This window comes from Plectropomus leopardus, chromosome 8, assembly GCF_008729295.1.
Source record: "Plectropomus leopardus isolate mb chromosome 8, YSFRI_Pleo_2.0, whole genome shotgun sequence".
NCBI classification, from domain to species: Eukaryota; Metazoa; Chordata; class Actinopteri; order Perciformes; family Serranidae; genus Plectropomus; species Plectropomus leopardus.
Genome location: NC_056470.1, coordinates 5,951,803 through 5,970,061, shown reverse-complemented (window position 1 = coordinate 5,970,061; position 18,259 = coordinate 5,951,803). Strand labels below are relative to the sequence as shown.

Genomic DNA, 18,259 nt, shown 5'->3' with positions numbered 1-18,259 from the left:
TTTTTGTTTGTTGTTATTTATTAATATTGTACTTTACTTGAGTCATTTTATTATATCTTTATTTGAGTTTTTTCTAGCAACTTGCTGTTTTATTCTACTACAATTCCCCCGAGCATTTTAGTTACTTACTACATTATAGAGAGGAAGTGGGTAGGAAGAAAAAAAATGGAATTTGTTTTTTTAAATCTTTTACATTGTGAAAAACAGACATTTTTTTTCCTTTAAGTATATTAAAGGCTCAGTTTTAAAGGTGGTTCTGAAAATTCTGATTGCTTGCTTTTTTTTTCTTTTTACCAGAATTTACTTGTGCTTTACTAAAATCACTTTTGATGCTTACGTACAGCAAACATAAGACACTTTAAGACTTTTACTCGAGTATTATTCTAATAAGTTACATATTCTTGTAAGATATATTTCATACAGAATGTAAGATGGGGCAGGGGGTGGCTTACTACAAATGTGCTCAGCACTGTGGCTGTAGCTGGCAACACATTTTCAACATTTCAAACTGTTGCAGTACCCCTTTAAAGTGTAAGAATTAAGGAATGTCTTTTCTCAAAAGATTTTGTTTTTTTCTTTCTTTGCAGCTGCTTGCCTCAATGCTGAGAGGTCAGAGACCAATTTTATTATTCATGACAGCATTAATGGAATCTGACTACGTTTTGAAGCCCACCCAGACCTCTCACACGCAAATGTCCTAACTATAAGAAGCTGACAGACTGTAAGCAGCTGTGGTGCCCAGCATCCTCCCTGCCTGCACAGACTGCAACGTTAATTAGTGAAAGTAGTGACGCGGCGCGGAGCTGTCCACAGACCGCGGTGCTGAAACCCACTGCTGCCGCAACACATGACAACTCCGATCAATGGAATACAAATAGTGTGTCAAATGTGAGCACATGTCGGAGACACACAAGACTTGAGACATGTCCTAAACCATCATAGACAGATAAAAGTCAGCCTAAATGTGACCTAAGTTACAAAAGGCGACATTTAGAGTTGAAGCAGGAGTTCTGCAGGTGAAGTGATACCCCTCCTTTAACCGGGCTACAGCAGCTTGGCAGCATGACAACGATTAACCCTTTAATGCGCCATCTGTACATGATCAGCAATGTAACACGAGACAAAAAAAAAGCCTAGAAAACTCCATTATAGCTCCTCGGAAAAATAAAAAATAAAAAATCTACCACAGTGACAGCGGTGTGTTTCAGAGTAAAAAAAGGCCACAATGACAGAATCAACATGCTTGGTTGGACATGACTTACACATAAGCGTGGTAGATGAACGCCCATCCTCGCGGTCTCTCCAGCGCATTATAGAGGAAATTCTGTAGTTTCCGATGGCTGGCATTTTTCTTCGACTGTCTGGGTCTCCCGGCGGAGATGCTGGACCTGGGTCTGCAGAGGATGCTGCTCCGCTTGGTGCTGTCTGTAGCCGCAATGAGCAGCGCGCCATCCCTGCTGGATTCAGGAGCCCCCGGGTCCAATCCGACGAAGCCGACTTTGTGCTTCTTCTCTCCGGCTTGAGTTGGGTAAACCCCGCCGTTGAGAGATTTCTTTCCCATTCTAAAGTCGAGACGACTCTACAGAGGAGTTGTCCGTGCCCTTGCCGCGGGGATGCATCACCGGTGGTGACGGGTGTGTGCTGGTGGTGAATGCAGTCTGTGTCGGTCCCCCCTAGAAAAACCAATTGCAATAACCGTGCGAAACTGCACAGTGTTTGCTTTTACCTAAGCCCCTTCCGGCCATCTGACACACACAGCAAGGAGGGAAATGCACATGATTTTCACTCCACTGTCTAATCGCGTTGGCCATCAGCAAATCAGAGACTATCTGCATAATGGCTCAGAGATGACTAAGTTAAACTGAACATGCAACATCTTCTAGTGCTCTAACATCTGGCCTGCTGGAGCAAAAACAATTTCAAGTTATTGATTATGAGAAGATCAATACTCTGTTTTGGGGAAATGTCTATCTAAAAATGTATCCTGAGATAACCTCTCTACTCAAGACCAGCTCCAGAGAAAAGCTGCAAAGAAGATGATCATGCAATATTCATATGTATGGCTTTCTTCAGTCAGTGTAATGGACACCTAAAATGATGCCAAGCCATATTTTAAGGTGCATTCTCTGACTGAGTACAGGACACATTGCCAAAATCTGATCTGTCAACATCAGTGAGACACAAAACAAAGAAATACACAGTCCTTAATCATTGAAATGCAAGACAGTGTTGATTAATGAGCATTAAACTGATGTGGAAGATAGGACTAAATAATGTATAACAGTATGAGTGAATTCAATTCCCCCATGATACACATAAGATTAGCTTGACAACAATAGGTGATCAAAGATAATATGCAATGTGACATAAAGCAAAAGTATGAGCAAGAAGACTGAAAAATGAAACCACTTCAGTAGTAGATCCAATTGTTTGCTTACAGTAGTACTTAATCACAGCTTGCAGATGTATTGTGTGCAAGCAGAGAGATGTATGAATTTTTGATTCATATTTACAAAATAACAGCGGACCAAAGGCAATGTAAACAAGACACAAATTAGGAAAATTACTCCTGTCAGTGTAATGGACACCTTAAACTATGTCAAACTGTGTTTTAAGCTGTGCATTCTCTGATTGAGCACAGGACATATAAAAAAATATATTATGCCACCATCAGTGAGACATAAAACAAAGAAATGGACAGCCCTCACTCTGCCGGGCATTGAAAAGCAAAAAAGTGCAGAATAATGAGCATCAAACTGATGTGGAAGAAAGGACCAAATAATATATAACAGTATGAGTGAATTCAATTTACCCATGACACACATCAGGTTAGTTTGACAGCAAAAGGTGATCAGAGATCTTATGCAATGTGACATAAAACAAAATAATAAGCAAGTGGATAAAATTAGAAACCATTTCAGTCATAGGTCCAATAGTTGGCCTCAGAGCTTGCTGATGTGGTGTATGCAGCCAAAGAGACGTAAAAACAATCTTCTCTTTTTAAGTCATTCATATGAAACTACAGACAAAACACAGCTGATCAAAGGCAACATTGACAACACATCATAAAGCAGAACAATAACAAGATAAATTGTAACAAAAATAAGTCCAGACACTCAGGAAATCACTTCTGTTTTGCTGTATATGTTAGCATGTTTATCTTGGACATCGTGTCTCTGTCTGGTCACCGTTGTCAACATTGCTGCTTCACTGAGAACCATCATCGTACTGTGAACATTTTATTTACTAGGCTTGTTAAGATTGCATTTACAATGATAATTTTAGAAAGATTCCACAAAGATCCTTTGTACAGTTATTTTCAAGCAAAATAAAATTGCAAATAAAGTATATACAAAAAACATTAGAATAATGTAAATAAATGTGTAATCATTGACATGTGTGTTTGTCCGGTTACACCAACATGCTGCAGTCATTTGCTAATTTAAACACACTCAGAAACCAGATTATGGTCACTAATGCTGCATTTTGAGTTTTTACAATAGAGCAAATTTAATGAGGGAAATGATAACAATGCAAATATCTGTTTAGTCTAATATGCCAACAAAGGGATGTAGATTTACAGTGGCCATGCTAGTGCAGAGGGATGCCTATTAGATTATTCCAACATGCTCATTTGGAACCAGACTGCTTTTAAATAAATAAAAAGGGCTAAGTGATCGGCCTAATGAATGCAGCATGTCAAGACAGATTCATGAAATGCATGTCAAACCTTTTAACAGTCAGAAAACAACAAGTTGTCAGTGAGGTTACGCTCAGCGAAGAGAAAAACGGCTTCTCCGCAAAATGCACAGTCATGAATACAAAACGTTTTATATACTATATTATCTGCATAAAAATAATCCAATTTAATTTATAGCATTACTCAGACATATCCTATTATTTTTTCTGTAACATGTTACAGTTTGTATGTACAAGAAATTGAAATTTTCAGTAAAACAATGTTACTGTGTTTCGATCCTGAAACGATCCCTTTGTTTACCACAAACTGCTTACAGTACTTTTGCTAACACTGCTACTTGAATGGACCAATCATTGTGCTTCTTTTAATACCTACAGTAAATACAATGGTAAAAACCAAATTTAAAAAAAAAAAAAAAATGTCTTAGTTTACAGAAGGCAATCCTTCAGCTAGTATATTTGAATTAATATATTAATAATTTAAAAACCTGTTGACTTAGCTGCTTATTGACAAGCAGCCTGTATGGTTTACGTTAGCTTCCTTTGTCCTGATTCTGATTAGCTAGCTTCTGTTCATCTTCCCCCCATTGCTCTCCCTGATGATCAATGTAACACTTCCTGATCAACACACATAAATAAAATACACAAGCAGTTATTTCTAAAAAATGGCATGCCATTGGTCCTTTAAATACTGTTCAATACGTAGGCTGGAATGCTTTTAGATTCTTTAATACCTGATATAGTATAAGTGAGGGATAAAAATGCTCCTTCCGGACACAATAAATAACTATCCTTCATATAGTGCAGTAATACAGTACTCACACTAAACCTACAGTAATTGCACAGTAACCACATGCAAAGGGCTGAAGACAGAGCAGCACCCCCCCAACCCCAATCATCTATCTTTTCATCTGTCCCTCAATCCCTACTTCCATCTGTCTGTCTATTCTATGACTTTCGACATCTATTCAGCAAGCCAACATACATGAATACCACAGTACTCGCTACTTCACTTGGGGTCCCAACATTGAGCCCTGGGAAACACCAGCCCAAACAGACAAAGAGACAGCTCTTTGCAGTTGCAGTCCAAGGCAAAGCGGATAACGTCTGCATTTCGGGTGACAGTCAGCTACAGGTAGTTTGGTTAATCCAGTTAATAATAAGAGCTCGGTAAAGAGCAGAATCACTGTGGATGTGTTTCTATTTGAGGATTCAAACTGGCATCTCCCTTATGTTATGAATATTTTGCACCATTTGTTAAGTCATTCATGTCTGCTTTAGCCAAAGCAATAATACTTGTATTTGGGTGGCCTCCCAGTGTAACAGTACAGTACATGTCTTGAGCTTCAGGCTGCATCAGTCTCACTGTAGGTGCTCCCTGGTAACTGTCATTAGTCAACTGTACAGTCTTGTTTAGCCTGTACTTTGCACTGAAGAGTCTAGTGGTATCCATGGTGGAATGATCCCTGGGTAAGTGGGACAGTGGGCAGGGCAGGGGTCTTTCCATCGGGAGTGTCTCTTGGAGAGAAAACGCTGACGCTCCTTTGATATCGTCATCTCTTAACAAATCTTCCCATTTCACCTTGAGTCCTTCTCTGATGAGTTCTCTGAAGTGATGCTTTTCTTAGAGTTCTCCATCTGAGGGTGGCAGACACAGCTTGAAGAGCCTGTTGAAAAAAAATTGACTTGAAATGAGGGGAATTGGCCTTGTCTAAGACCCTAAATGGCATTATGTACTGATTACACATGAAGAGGTGCATGGAAGTGGTTTTATACATTACCTTGGGAATGATGGAGGCATCTGGTCCATTACCTTGAGATTCTTAGCAGAGAGCTCCACTCTTGCCCCCTGATAAAAGAGAAAACATATGCTATATGCTTTGCAATGACCATATGGCAGTTAGCTCAATAACCATGAATGGCTAAGCATTTGAAAACTACAATACCTAGAAATGCAATCAGGGGATGTATTTTCACATAAATCACAGATTATTATTTAACATGATTTTGCCAAAGGCATGCATGTGTTAAGATGTTTTAGTTGAAGTGAAGAGTATGGTCACAATAGTTACTCAAACTGTAAATGCATTTGAATTCGGCTTTAAAATTTCACGTGATTTTTGCACTAATTTTCTATATTGTAATAAAGAAAAATGCACAGATGAAAAGGATACTTTAGCCCCAAAATTACCACTGTATACCAAGTAATCACTGCGTGTTATCTTAAATCCTTGAAGAAAACTTTTCTTGCATGATTCCACAATAAATGAAAAATCCAAAAAAGCTGAACATTCTTCATGGATGTTAGCCATTGGGGATTGCGTTTAACAATAAGAAAACTATATGAAAACATCAGTTTATAAACTCTCGCACAGCTCATGCAGTAAATCCCAGGTGTCATGTATCCAGTCATATGCTCAGTACTTTCAGATACATGCATTTTCATAAAAAAATAACTATCTAAAACATTTCACAACAAACTCATGCACAGCTGCGTGGTGCACCTTAGCTCGAGTGTGTTCCAACTCTGCTCACTGCCCATGCCCAGGTACTCGCACAGCACGCTACTCGTGGGTGGAAGTTTTTTATATTATAACATTATGCAAAAGTGCTGCAATACTGCAAGAGGTTTTGCTGTTGTTGAATGCGGACCCTAATGACTTCAATTCATGATGAATGCCCCTTTTTTGGGATTCTTTGTTCACTGTGGGGGCATGCAAGAAAAATAGTTTTCTTCACAAATTTAAGGTTATATTGGGTGAGTATTGAGCAAGTGGTCATTTTACAGGTAGTAAGTAAAGTATCCCTTTAATATTGTAAGACTGATTTTAACCATTATGTTCAGTCCTAGTTGCTGAAAAATAATTCCCACTAAACAAAATATGAGTCCAAAGAAAGCACACTTTAGTTGGCAGGTCATACAAATCCCTGAGGGCTTTCCACTGGACACTGAGATCAGCTGCCTCTGAGCTTTTTACCTGTTTGCGCATTATATCCATGGTCTGCATGATGCAGCGCGGCATGAGGCCGTGGTTCCTGGCTAAGATCATCGCCTGCTCCAGTGTCACATTTAAGGTACATCTGCAAAGAAAAAGGTGAGGGGTCAGCCCTGTGTGGTCCTCTGTCACAAACACACTGACTGGATCGTACATGAGTCCACCTGCTGGACACCTCAAAGCAGAAATGTATTCCAAACACTAAGGTTCAGTGGTGGATGTCACCCACTCTATACTGTGTTAACCTTTATTCCTGCTGACAGTCTGCTGGTACAACACAAGCAGTATAATAATGTTGGCGTGTTGCCAGGCTGACCTCTGCATGCCTGTACCACACATGGTGATGTGGCAGGCTCCCAGGCGGTTACACAGCTCAGAGGACACACACAGCACGCTGACACCTGACGGGTGGCCTTGGGGGCTTGGGCGCACGTTGACATAGGACTGCATTAGTCGACACAGATCGTCCAGTGTGTTGAGGGGTCGCAGCAGCTAAGAGGAGGAGATAGTGAAGGTTGGACAAGGTCAGACATTAAATGGACTGCTAGTAAGAAGTTACAGCACAGAGTGGCAAAAGTGGCCATCTAAACAAGTCACTTAGACTACTATTAAATCTGTATTTTTAAAAACAAAGCATAGAAAAAGTAACTTGTTTCCTATACTTTTTTTCCAGTTTGGCATGTTTCTCAAGACAAGTGAGAAGAAAAGAAGAGATAAAAATTGTGAAAAAAAATATATATATCTGACTATTTATATCAAAATTCAGTACTAGACTATGTAGTGTAACTGACTTGTTAAGGTGGTGCACCGGCAGAAATCAGGGGGTAATTCAAAACAACACAAACAACACAGAGAAGTTCAGTTCTTGTCGTCTTTCTTTTGAAAGACAATGAAAACCCGAGAATATGGCTCTAAATATTGAAACTATATTCTATTTAGTTTTAATCACATCATAATTTAGTTAAGCTACAGTCAGTTTGGGACACTAGAATTGTCTTTCTAATCTATTCACCGCTGAATTCACACGTTGGTGTTAGTTGGAGTTAATAGGGGAGTCTTGCTGATCTAGTGGAGGGGGGTTTCCAGCAGGAGGGAACAGGACACCAGTTCATCTTACTTTTGGCAATGCTTGGTTGAAGGTCTCTAACTTCAAGGCCCAGTATCTGTGCTTGCATTTATATTCAGTCACAACATTATATAAAAAATGGACTTATGATACAAGAAAAACCACATAGACTGATGCAGACAGCAGAAGCACTGAAGGAGAAATGGATCAGAGTACGTGTATATTTACCTGGTCTATCTTCATTGCTGTGGTGTTTGAGTCTGTGGGGAGATTGGATTTCTCCAAATAGAAAGCCCTGTTGGGATAAAAACATACCTATTTCAGTTTTAAAAAACTCTACAGCTCTTCTGCACTGACTCACTGACTGTGTGAGAGCTGAGTCATCTACTAACATCGAGGGTACTTCACTGTATAGAAAATGCATCTGCTAAAGTAAATATTTCATCATTTATTGATGCTGCACAAGTCTTTTCTAGGGACTGAACGAACACATCTAAGAAATCACAGCTGTACTAATAGGCTGTTAAAAACATGAATATGTTACAGGGCAATAAACAATGACAATGTAGAAAAAATCTAAATAAATACATTCATATGCAAATTTTTTAACTTAAACTTTATAAATTGGTTCTTTTGATGGGTGTGGGGTTTAATTTTAAATATTATGTTTTTCTAAACATCTTATCCTGCATTTTAAATATCTAAAATCTTTTATTTACAAAAATTAATAACATTAACTGTCATTTTAGTACCTGTTGTTATTTACTTACTTTAATATATTCATTTATTATATATATATATATACACATACATATACATATACATATACATATACATATATACATATACATATATATATATATATACACACACACACACACACACACACACACACACACACATATATATATATATATTTTTTTTTTAACTTAATTTCTTTAATTTTTTCTCTTTTTTTTAGTATTTGTATTATATTCACTATTTATGTATATGGAATATTTATATATATCGCTCTTATCATTATTTATAGATTTTTTTCTCTTAGTATTATTTGCTCAGTCCATCTTCTCTCTACTCTTTCTCAGCTGCAGACACGCATGCTCCAAAACACGTATACACGGATGACCTCATAGTAAAATAACGGTTTGCATCTCAACAACAGCAAGAATGCCATTGTGCCTAATTTTTTTTGTATGTTTGTTGTTTTTTGTTTCTTTGTTTGTCCTACACGTCCGGTTTTGTTTAAATTTCTGTCTCGATCTACCCCCATGTATAAATTGCCCTGTTTACCCTGTTTTTGTTATTGTTTTTGCCCTTTTGTACTTTTGTACTGCACTCATAAAAAATAAAATAAAAATAATAACATAAACTAAACACAGTTTCACAAATCAGTCGAGTAGGCTGCACAAATATGACACAGACTGTAAAAACAACACATGCTGATGTTTAAAAGACAGCACGTCTAAGTTGGCACTACTAAATGAGCCACTCATGTAGCCAAAAACATCCTGTTAGTCCATATGGCACCAGTTTTAGATAAATGAAACAGCTCTCACCTTGAAAAATTCTAGACCTTGAAAATAGTGGAAGTAAAACAGCAGCCAAAGCATAGTTTTTGCTTGCTTATGCAACACCGCAGGCTGAACTCTCCCTTTAAGGTGAAAGATATCCTGAGTGCTAGTGAGTACGCCACTGGAGGGCTGTGATGCAGTGTAGCATAGCGTACCTGAGTCTGCGGTAGTAGGCCTTGACCTTCTCTAGTGAGACAGCGTTGGTGCGTTGCTGGAACTCCTCCATGGCTGCGTAGTCCTGCTGGGACACTCCCTCCGGACGCTCCAGTGCTGGATTAAAACAGGCCCGGGGAATTTAGATCGACACATATATGAGCACACTTTTATATGATCATATATGTTCATGAACTCAAACTTTAACCTACACATCTCTTTAACATCATCATTATACTAACCTACGCTAACATGAACATCATTTTAATGTTAACTCTGAACACCAGATCCATCCAAACCAGCCAAACATAACCCTAACCTCCACTCTAAAATTATATTTTGAAAAAGAGAGGATTGCCCAAAGTCTCACTTCAGAGGATATCTCTATCCATATGAAGACACACAGTGCTCACAGACATGGGCCACACACACAAACTTGGATATCTGCAATATAACAGTACTTCCACCCAGCCTGCATTAAATACTACTCTCCAGTAGGTGGCAATGTTCCTCCACAGGTCGACACTGAAGCTGTTGTTGCGGCACTGTGTTCCTCATTGAAGTACATGAGAACAATATGACCTCTCTCACTGGGTTACTGTTCCAACTGGCACTTGTCTGTGGAAAATAAATGGCTTTTTGGCAAACAGGCATGATGCATAATGCTATCCATTCATGCTAGGCCAGCTGAGACTGATGGAGAACTACAGTACAAGGTGCATGGCAGCAGAGGAGAATGCAAAAGGTGGAGTGTTTTAAATGTTCTAAAAGGCCAACAACAGGCTCCTGTCTAACTTAATAAAAGCACAGAAAGCTTTTAGGAAATGTGCACATATGAGTGGCTGCATATTGCACTGAGAGTGTTTTTAAGTTATACAATCTAATTTGAGGGTATAGATGCAATTTCATGTCGTCTGTGTTCAAGCCTTAGAAACCTGGATCGACATGACTTTCCTTATGCTGCATTCAGACGCCTTACACAATTATTCAAACCTTTGAACCCAGAGCAATTTGGCAATGATTACCATGACACCCAATTCTTTGTTTTTTTCTTTTTTTCAGTGCTAATTTTCGGGTAATTTTGTTGTACTTTTTTTTCTAACAATTTCTTTTTATTTTTGGTGTAATTTCTTCATAAGTTGCTCATTGCCAGTTTGTTTAGGTCTCAAAGGGTTAATACAGCCCTCCCTGAATTTGGCCATATTGACCCTGATGGTGTGGTGAGCATTTGAATGAATTAAGTGAGTATTAAAACATGTAAAGCACAGAGAGTAGCTACAGGATACATGGCCAGAGTCTGGTTTTGTTTTATAAAAATCAGATAATGCATAATTGAAACCAAATTTTTTTTAAACAAAGTTCTTGCTCAAACTGAAACTTTGCATCATACTATTGCTTTGGTACAACGAATAACAATGTTGTCCTTTTGTGTGTCTTTTATTTTTGTATGTTATTATTTTCGGTCTTGCCAGAGCAGGATCACAATGGAAACAAGCCTGTGGCTTTATTGTGGAATGTAATCCTCAACAGTTGTAGATAAATGTGATAACTGTCTTCAGGTGAAGCAGTTTTATCTGATTATCAAATACATCTATTCATCTATGTATTTCAAAGGGACAACACTTGCCCCCACTTGCCACTGTCAAGTTATGCTATGCTTATTAACTATACACTGAACTTCCAGGTTTTCTTTGTTTGTTTTTACAGTTTCTCCAGTTCCTCTGTCCCAGTGTGCCCAGTCTTACCTCTGGTGAAGAGGACGGTGTGGAGCTTGAGGCTGCCTCCGTTTTGCAGCCGACTGGGCAGCTCACTGAAGTGACAGCTGTCCAGGTACAGAGTGACCCTCAGGGCCTGTCGGCTGCCCTCAACCTGGTAACACACCGGTGTGTCTGTAACACACAGACAGGAGAAATGTCAACAAAACTGCATGATTAGAACTTAGGCTATAAAGTTAAGTGAAGTTAAGTGTGAACTAAGACACATAATTTGACAAAAACAAAACTCAGTATCAATAATAAAGTTTGTAACATTGAAACTTTAGAGTGAACAGAAAAAGGACACCCATGTGTTGTACTCTGTCACTATTGATGTGGATTGAAGGAATAGATCATATTTTTTTAAAGTGGGGTTGTCTGACAATCTTATTCAAAGTCAGTGAATTACATACAGTAGATGTCTGTAGTCATGCCCCCAGTTTCGGCAGAAGTATTTACATAGACAGGGGTCAGCAGCAAAACATATTTTAGCCACCTAAAAAAGTCAATAATAGATTAAGTGTGCACAAATCAAGAGTATTTTCATTGCTTTACCTTGCTGTCAGACAGACCGTTTGGAGGGGAAGCCATTAACGACAGCAGTTCCTTACATTTGTCAAATCAAAACCACCAGACTCCACTGAGAAAAACAGTCATTTAAGTTTGCTGAACATGGGAGCTGATGGCATGCCACTGCTTCGATCAGTTAGTTAGTTTCTATTATTATGTGACTTTGATTAATCCAATCTATCCCTTTAAATGTTAACTCACAAAATAACACAAACAAACTACATGATTGAGCCAGCAGTGGTCAACCAGCAGCTCCTGTGTTAAATTACTCTCAACAGAGGCTCGCTTTAAAGAGAGCAATAGAACAGCTTCAGTTCCCCTTTGAAAATGGCTGTCTCCAGCAAGGTAAAGCGGTGAAAATATTCTTAAAATAGTGAACACTTAAACCGATATTGGCTTTATTTTAGGTGGGGCTTTTTTAGATGGCTGAAAAATGTGTGTTTTGTTGTCGACCACTCCACAGCTGTACATTGTTTAGCATTCGTGTCAGACTCGAGGACTACACTGACTATAGATAAGTACCTCATACAACCCCACTTCAAAAGATCTAAACCGTCCTTTTAATGTCTGTATTTGCCTCAGTTAGAAGTTCAGGTTCCCCGGTGCCAGTGAAACATCACAGACATACTGCTGCATTAGTGAGCAACAACAGTTATTTCAAATCCTTTGTATTTTTACCAAAAAGGGATTTCATAAAACCACAATCACTGCAGTCATATCAGGATCTCCGTCCTGCCAGAACTGAATGTGGAAAATGCACTTTGTCTCCAGCATGGCCTCAGTTCTGCTTTGACACTGCTACAGAGCGCACAGTAACGGAAAAAATGACAAAGGTCCATTTAAATATAACAGCAGTAATTACCTGTGTGCTAGTCACATTGGGAAGGACACATACTGTTATGTCTGTGCGCTGTTTTGAATGTAGCAGCGGCTGGAAAATACACTGGAGGAGAGGGTTTTTTAAAAGCAACAGAGGAGAAATCTTTATAGTTTGGTCAAATCTGATTGTTGGTGTTCATATTAACGTGTAGAACGAATGAATAGAGGTGGATCCCCATCATGCAGACATTTATATAGCGCATGTTTTAACCCTTTAAAACCTATGCAAACTGGCTTGATTTATTTAAAAAACAAAAAATGTGAAAAAGGCAATGAGCAACTTGAGAAGAAATAAACCCAAAATAACCAAGAAATTAGTAAAAAGTACAAGAGAATTACCTAAAAAGTAGCACAAAAGAGAAAATAAAAAAGAAAGTAAAAATCCCTAAAAACAAACAAGTAAATGCTTTGAAATTTGTAACACTTACACAACATACTTAATTATTTAATTATGATAAATATAAATAAAGTTTCCTGGATATTTTTCCCCAGCTTATTTTTCATAACTTTCTTGCAATTTGTGATACATTTCTTGACAAGTTGCTAATTGCCATTTTTTTAAAAGAAATTGCACCAATTTGCTAAAGGCTCAAAGGTTTAAATATTGATTAAAGGTGTCTAAATGCAGCACAGGAAAAGTGATCCAGGTCTCAAATGGTAAAACGTTTAAATATCTTAATTGTAAATTGAACAAATTACTCTACCACTTATAATCAGAGCAGTAACCTTTAAGTCTGCAAACAATACATGACTAGCAATAACTTATAAGGTATAGGAGCAGTTGTCAGAGAATGGAAGAGATGACCTTTACTGAGCGACCTCTGGGGTCAGCACTCTTTCCTGGAGAACCCATCAAGCCATAATCCTGTAGAATTGGCTGTGATGCCTCAGGCTGAACTCAGGGGTCTCAGACTCTGTGGTGCTTACACGATTCTACCAACAGCTCCCAGCTTGCTGTAGATTCCATTAGCAAATCAATACTGTCCGATGGATGCTGCCGCCACAAACCATCTCCCTGCACTACAGCAGTCTGCATATAAAATGCAACTTCAGCAAAGCAGTTTTGGTTAAAATTTTTACATCAAATTGTAGGAGCCTGGGTCTGAACACAGCACATATCTCTGCCTGTCGTATGTAATGAATATAAGTAGAGTATGAAGTCATCATCTACATGCATTGGTTTGCATGTTTGTGCAAAATGTATACACGTGCTCACTAAATACTTTCTGCTGCTGAGTGTGAACCTAAAGCAGCAAATCCCTGTTTCATCATCTATCGCTTTCTCTGCTAAAATGAGAAGTGCATGTTTTGCTTTTCCTTTGAGCGGCAATCTCTGCTGGCCATATTGAGGCTGTTGAAAAGAGAACTGGTTCAGTATGCAGTCGTTCTTTGTATCTGCCGGCTTTAAGGCTCCTGGCGGCCAGGAGCACCTTCAGTGAATAATACACACACCAAGGTTATTACAGGCATAATACACCCAGGTCTTAAACTTATATATACACAGTCGTGTTAAGATGCTCACAATGTGAACAACCTGGGTGCATCCTCAGTCAATCTACTGCTATTGTACTCGAATGCTTACTCCGAAATAAATGTTCCGACCTTGAGTGGTTTGGCAGAACAGGAGAAATGCAAACCACAAAATGAATTTGCCGCTTTCATGCTCCAAATGAGTATCTTTCGACTACAGCACATACTGCATCTCCTGCAAGAATGTTACATATGAGTTACTGTTTTTGTATATCTATAGGTTCCTTTAACCTATAGATATACATATGTGCTAGTATTTCATGTGTCTGAGAGAAGCATGTAAATTTAACCCTTTAACACCTGGATCAACATCAGTTTTCTTATGCCGCATTCAGATGACTTTTACTAGCAATTAACCCCTTAGAACTTCGAGAGAAAAAAAATCTAGAGAGAAAATTTGGCAAAAAACCTCCCGTCACCCCCCCCCCCCCCCCCCAAAAAAAATAGTGAAGGTGACAAGGAAATGATCTGAAAATTAGCCAAGGGGATTATTAGATATGGTGAAAGAAATTAGAAAAAAATGTCAGAAAATATTTTTAATTATCTTAATTCTTGTTTTTCATTTATTTCTCTTTTTTTCCCTTTTTAACTTATTTCAGGTAAATTTTCTTTTAACTTTTGAATTTTAAATTTCTTGCTAATTTTTGGGCCATTTTTTTGTTAAGTTGCCTATCACCCTCTTCCCATTTTTTGGAAAGAAAGCAAGCCAATTTGCTTGAAGGGACCATATCATCTGCAGTGCAAGGAAAACTAGGACTTTAAGAGACTGCATGCTCTGCCTTTGTTTAAGATGATTTATGGAGCCATTATAATGTTGTTTTAGCTCCCTATTCAGTCACTCTCAACTGAAAAGAAAATTAAATCTGCAATGACAAAATGGCAATTTTCACCCTCAATGGCTCCCATACATCCACATAATGGAACTTTATTCAGAGTTGGTCAAACCATACAGCTGCTCATTAACAGCAGTGGTGGTTTGAATGGGCCGAGTCAGTCTTTGTTGATAGAGTCTCTTACTTGCGACTAGACACTCATCCTCCAGTTGCCTGAAGAACACAGTGACTTTGTCCAAGTCCAACAGGGCGGCCTTGGTGTCCTCCAGCATGGTCCGCTCCTCTTTCTGCAGGAGGAGAAAAAGAAAGCTCAGTCGAGGAAGACAGTTTTGATGGTTAGAAGGCATGCAGTAGAGGACAGCTGCACCAAGGACACAATAGTGGATACAAGAGGACAGATACTACATTTTGATGTTTATTTAAAACTGCATCAGGTAAGACTTTTATTTAAAAAAGGTAAATCACTATAACAGAGGATTAGGGCCATGTTAAAGAAAAAAAAGTTAGATTTCAAGAATGAAGTCATAGTTTTACAAGAAAAAAGACGCAATATTACGAGAATAAAGTTGTAATTTAACGAGAATAAAGTTGTATTTTTACGAGAAAGGGGACATTATTTTATGGAAAAAACATATTGCCAGCAAAGTATAACACAGGAAACAGGACAGGTCAACAGTTTACCTGTTGACTGTATGTGGCACAGGCACAACTCTGGGGACAGTGGTTGCCAAGGAGGCTGCCTGTGCTCTTACCTATTTTATAGTTTGCATGCAATATGTTTATTTCCGCAATATAATATCCCCTTTCTCTCAAGAAAACAACTTTTTTCTTGTAAAATTACAATATTTTTTTGTATCCCTAAAAAACACAAAGTGGGGCTAAAAAAAAAACATCAGGGTGAATCCTCACCAGGTGTGGTGCTAGTGTGGACTGGAAATGCAGCAGGACCCCAATGACAGATATTTGCTCCAGCCACTTGCGGCTGGTCTCCTTGCCGTCTTCCTGGTACTCGCCGGCGTTATTGAATCGTGATCGCAGCGCAGCCAACAGCTGCTCTGCCAGCGTGCACAAGGCCCCCGTCGCCGCCTGGCAGAAGATCACATCCCGTCGCAGCTGCAGAGACGTGTCTAGATGGATGGAGGGATTTCAAGGGGTACAAAGGGGGAGATTATGAGTAAAGGTCAGTGGGCAGAAGAGGGTGAGACATCCTGACCTCCCACTGCAACCTTCCTCATTACACGTGTGCTGGAGTTGCTCCAATACATATACTTTATTCCATTAGCCTGGATCCCCTGAGTGGATGTCTCCCATTAACTAGCACCATATGCTGCTGTGTACAGTTCAAAGTGACTAGAGCATCATGTGCTCTGACACCAGTCCTCATCTCTGTAAATACACACAGAGCGACTGGCCTCAGCCTGGATCTGTGCCTGATGTAGAAAATAAAACCAATGCTGAAAACTTATACTTAGAAGAACGTTTTTAATTATTCTGGAAATTAAACAAATCTAAACATCTGCTTTGTCCTTTGTGATAAAGCAGATGTGATGAAATTAAAACACAAGTATAGGGCTATTATATTAGGCTGTCCATAATTAATTCAAAAGTGGACATGCTTAGCTTTGAAGTTGATGCGACAAACTGAAAGAAACAAAGAAAATAAACTATTGAATGTTTAAAACAATTCCATAAAAACTGTGTTCTTGCTATTTAAAATATTTTTTTGCTATAATCTCATAACCTTTTAAGATGTTTTAAAGACCTGCAGATGTAGAACTGGCTGTATTTTAATATGATGGATGATCTCATTTGCAGAGAGCTCAAAAATGTTGGAATCATTTAAAATACTCCAGACATTAGATGTTTCCTGCTGCTTGAGACTGAATCCTGCTGAGTGATATCACAGCCTGTCTTCACAATGCAGCTGGTTAATTTTTTGTAAAATTAGAAGTGAGTTTTGTCTAGTTTGACTATTGGCGGCGCCTTGCTCCTAATATGAGTGGCTTTCTATTTTACTTAGAGATGTTATTCTACCTGTGCACTTCAGCAGAGCGAGGAGAAGCTGTTCTTTCCATCTGTGGAGGCAGAAGGAAAACAAGATGGAATGACTGATTGTAACTGGATATGATCACATGTACGTGTGTGCATGTATGTGTGTCCCACTAACCATCCACAAATCTCTGCAGGCTCTCCACCAGGGTTTTGATAGAGCTGGGCAGGTTCCAAGGGTCCTCCTGGATGTTCTTGTGGATGATGTAACGGCAACGAACCGTCCAGTCTTCTGTTTGACGGAACTCTGTTCACAAAAAATGCAGGAATGTGTGAGTGTGTCTGTTGTGTAACAGCTGAATTGACAGTACCGTGACGACACACCATCTTACCTTTCATTTGTTTTCTTCACAGTTTTGTTTATTGTTATTCAGGGCAAAACATGAATCAGTAGTTCAGTGTCTAAGTTTCAATGCCAATTTTCAGACAAGAAAAAACATAAAGATAAATACATATATTAACACCAAGAGACAGTAATAATATTGATACAGAAAATGAAGTAAAATGACTTATTAATTAAGTATTCAAATAATTAAATTAATTATTATTATTATTTCTACTATATTTTATTATTATTAAGACTGTATTATTTAAGATTTTTACCACAATATTACTATATCAATAGCAATTAAAAATAAATAAAGATAAAATAAATAAAAATAGTCCAACAATACAAATTAAAATAAACAAGAAAATATGTCAATAAAAAAAAAACAAAAACAAACAGACATAAGTATAAATTAAAGGTGAAAATGAGAAAAAGAAATAGAGATGGTTATAGTCCCTCTTACTTCTCTAGCAGTTACACACAAACACATGCCCACACAAAAAGAAATACATACCTGGCTGGCTGTGGTCAGAATAAAAGTGCTTGGTCTCCTCACAGGCCTTGGTCATGACGGCTCCTTTGAGTAGGCTGTTTATGGAGTCAACCTGTGTGCAGAAACATAAATACACACAAAGACATACAAAAAAAGTGTCAGGTAATCTCAATCCCTTATATGTTACATATCTTTCTTCCTTTCTCCTCCCAGCTACCTCCTTTCTTTCTGAGTCATGCTCACACACATAAACACAGCTCTGCGACAGCTTCTGGCAAGGGTCTCTCAGCATTAACAACAACAAGGCTGGTGTTTGCAGGCCCCCTGAGCTGCTGTTT

The 18,259-nt window shown here is 38.5% G+C and overlaps 2 protein-coding genes across 2 annotated transcripts in view; both read right to left on the bottom strand.

Moving 5' to 3' along the window:
* The window catches only part of LOC121946963 (potassium voltage-gated channel subfamily KQT member 2-like), a 36,176-nt gene extending 34,615 nt beyond the window's left edge, over positions 1 to 1,561 (bottom strand). Inside the window, exon 1 of the mRNA XM_042491812.1 lies at positions 1,263 to 1,561. Coding sequence (XP_042347746.1) covers positions 1,263 to 1,561 — 299 coding nt within the window. The remainder of the gene's footprint in view (positions 1 to 1,262) is intronic.
* A 1,567-nt stretch (positions 1,562 to 3,128) lies between these two features.
* The window catches only part of prex1 (phosphatidylinositol-3,4,5-trisphosphate-dependent Rac exchange factor 1), a 113,312-nt gene continuing 98,181 nt past the window's right edge, over positions 3,129 to 18,259 (bottom strand). The window contains 12 exon segments of the mRNA XM_042492200.1: positions 3,129 to 5,366; positions 5,481 to 5,548; positions 6,678 to 6,780; positions 7,012 to 7,187; positions 7,990 to 8,056; positions 9,488 to 9,602; positions 11,231 to 11,374; positions 15,236 to 15,338; positions 15,961 to 16,178; positions 17,086 to 17,126; positions 17,215 to 17,347; positions 17,943 to 18,033. Of these exon segments, the coding sequence (XP_042348134.1) occupies positions 5,324 to 5,366; positions 5,481 to 5,548; positions 6,678 to 6,780; positions 7,012 to 7,187; positions 7,990 to 8,056; positions 9,488 to 9,602; positions 11,231 to 11,374; positions 15,236 to 15,338; positions 15,961 to 16,178; positions 17,086 to 17,126; positions 17,215 to 17,347; positions 17,943 to 18,033 (1,302 nt within the window). The 3' untranslated portion in view covers positions 3,129 to 5,323.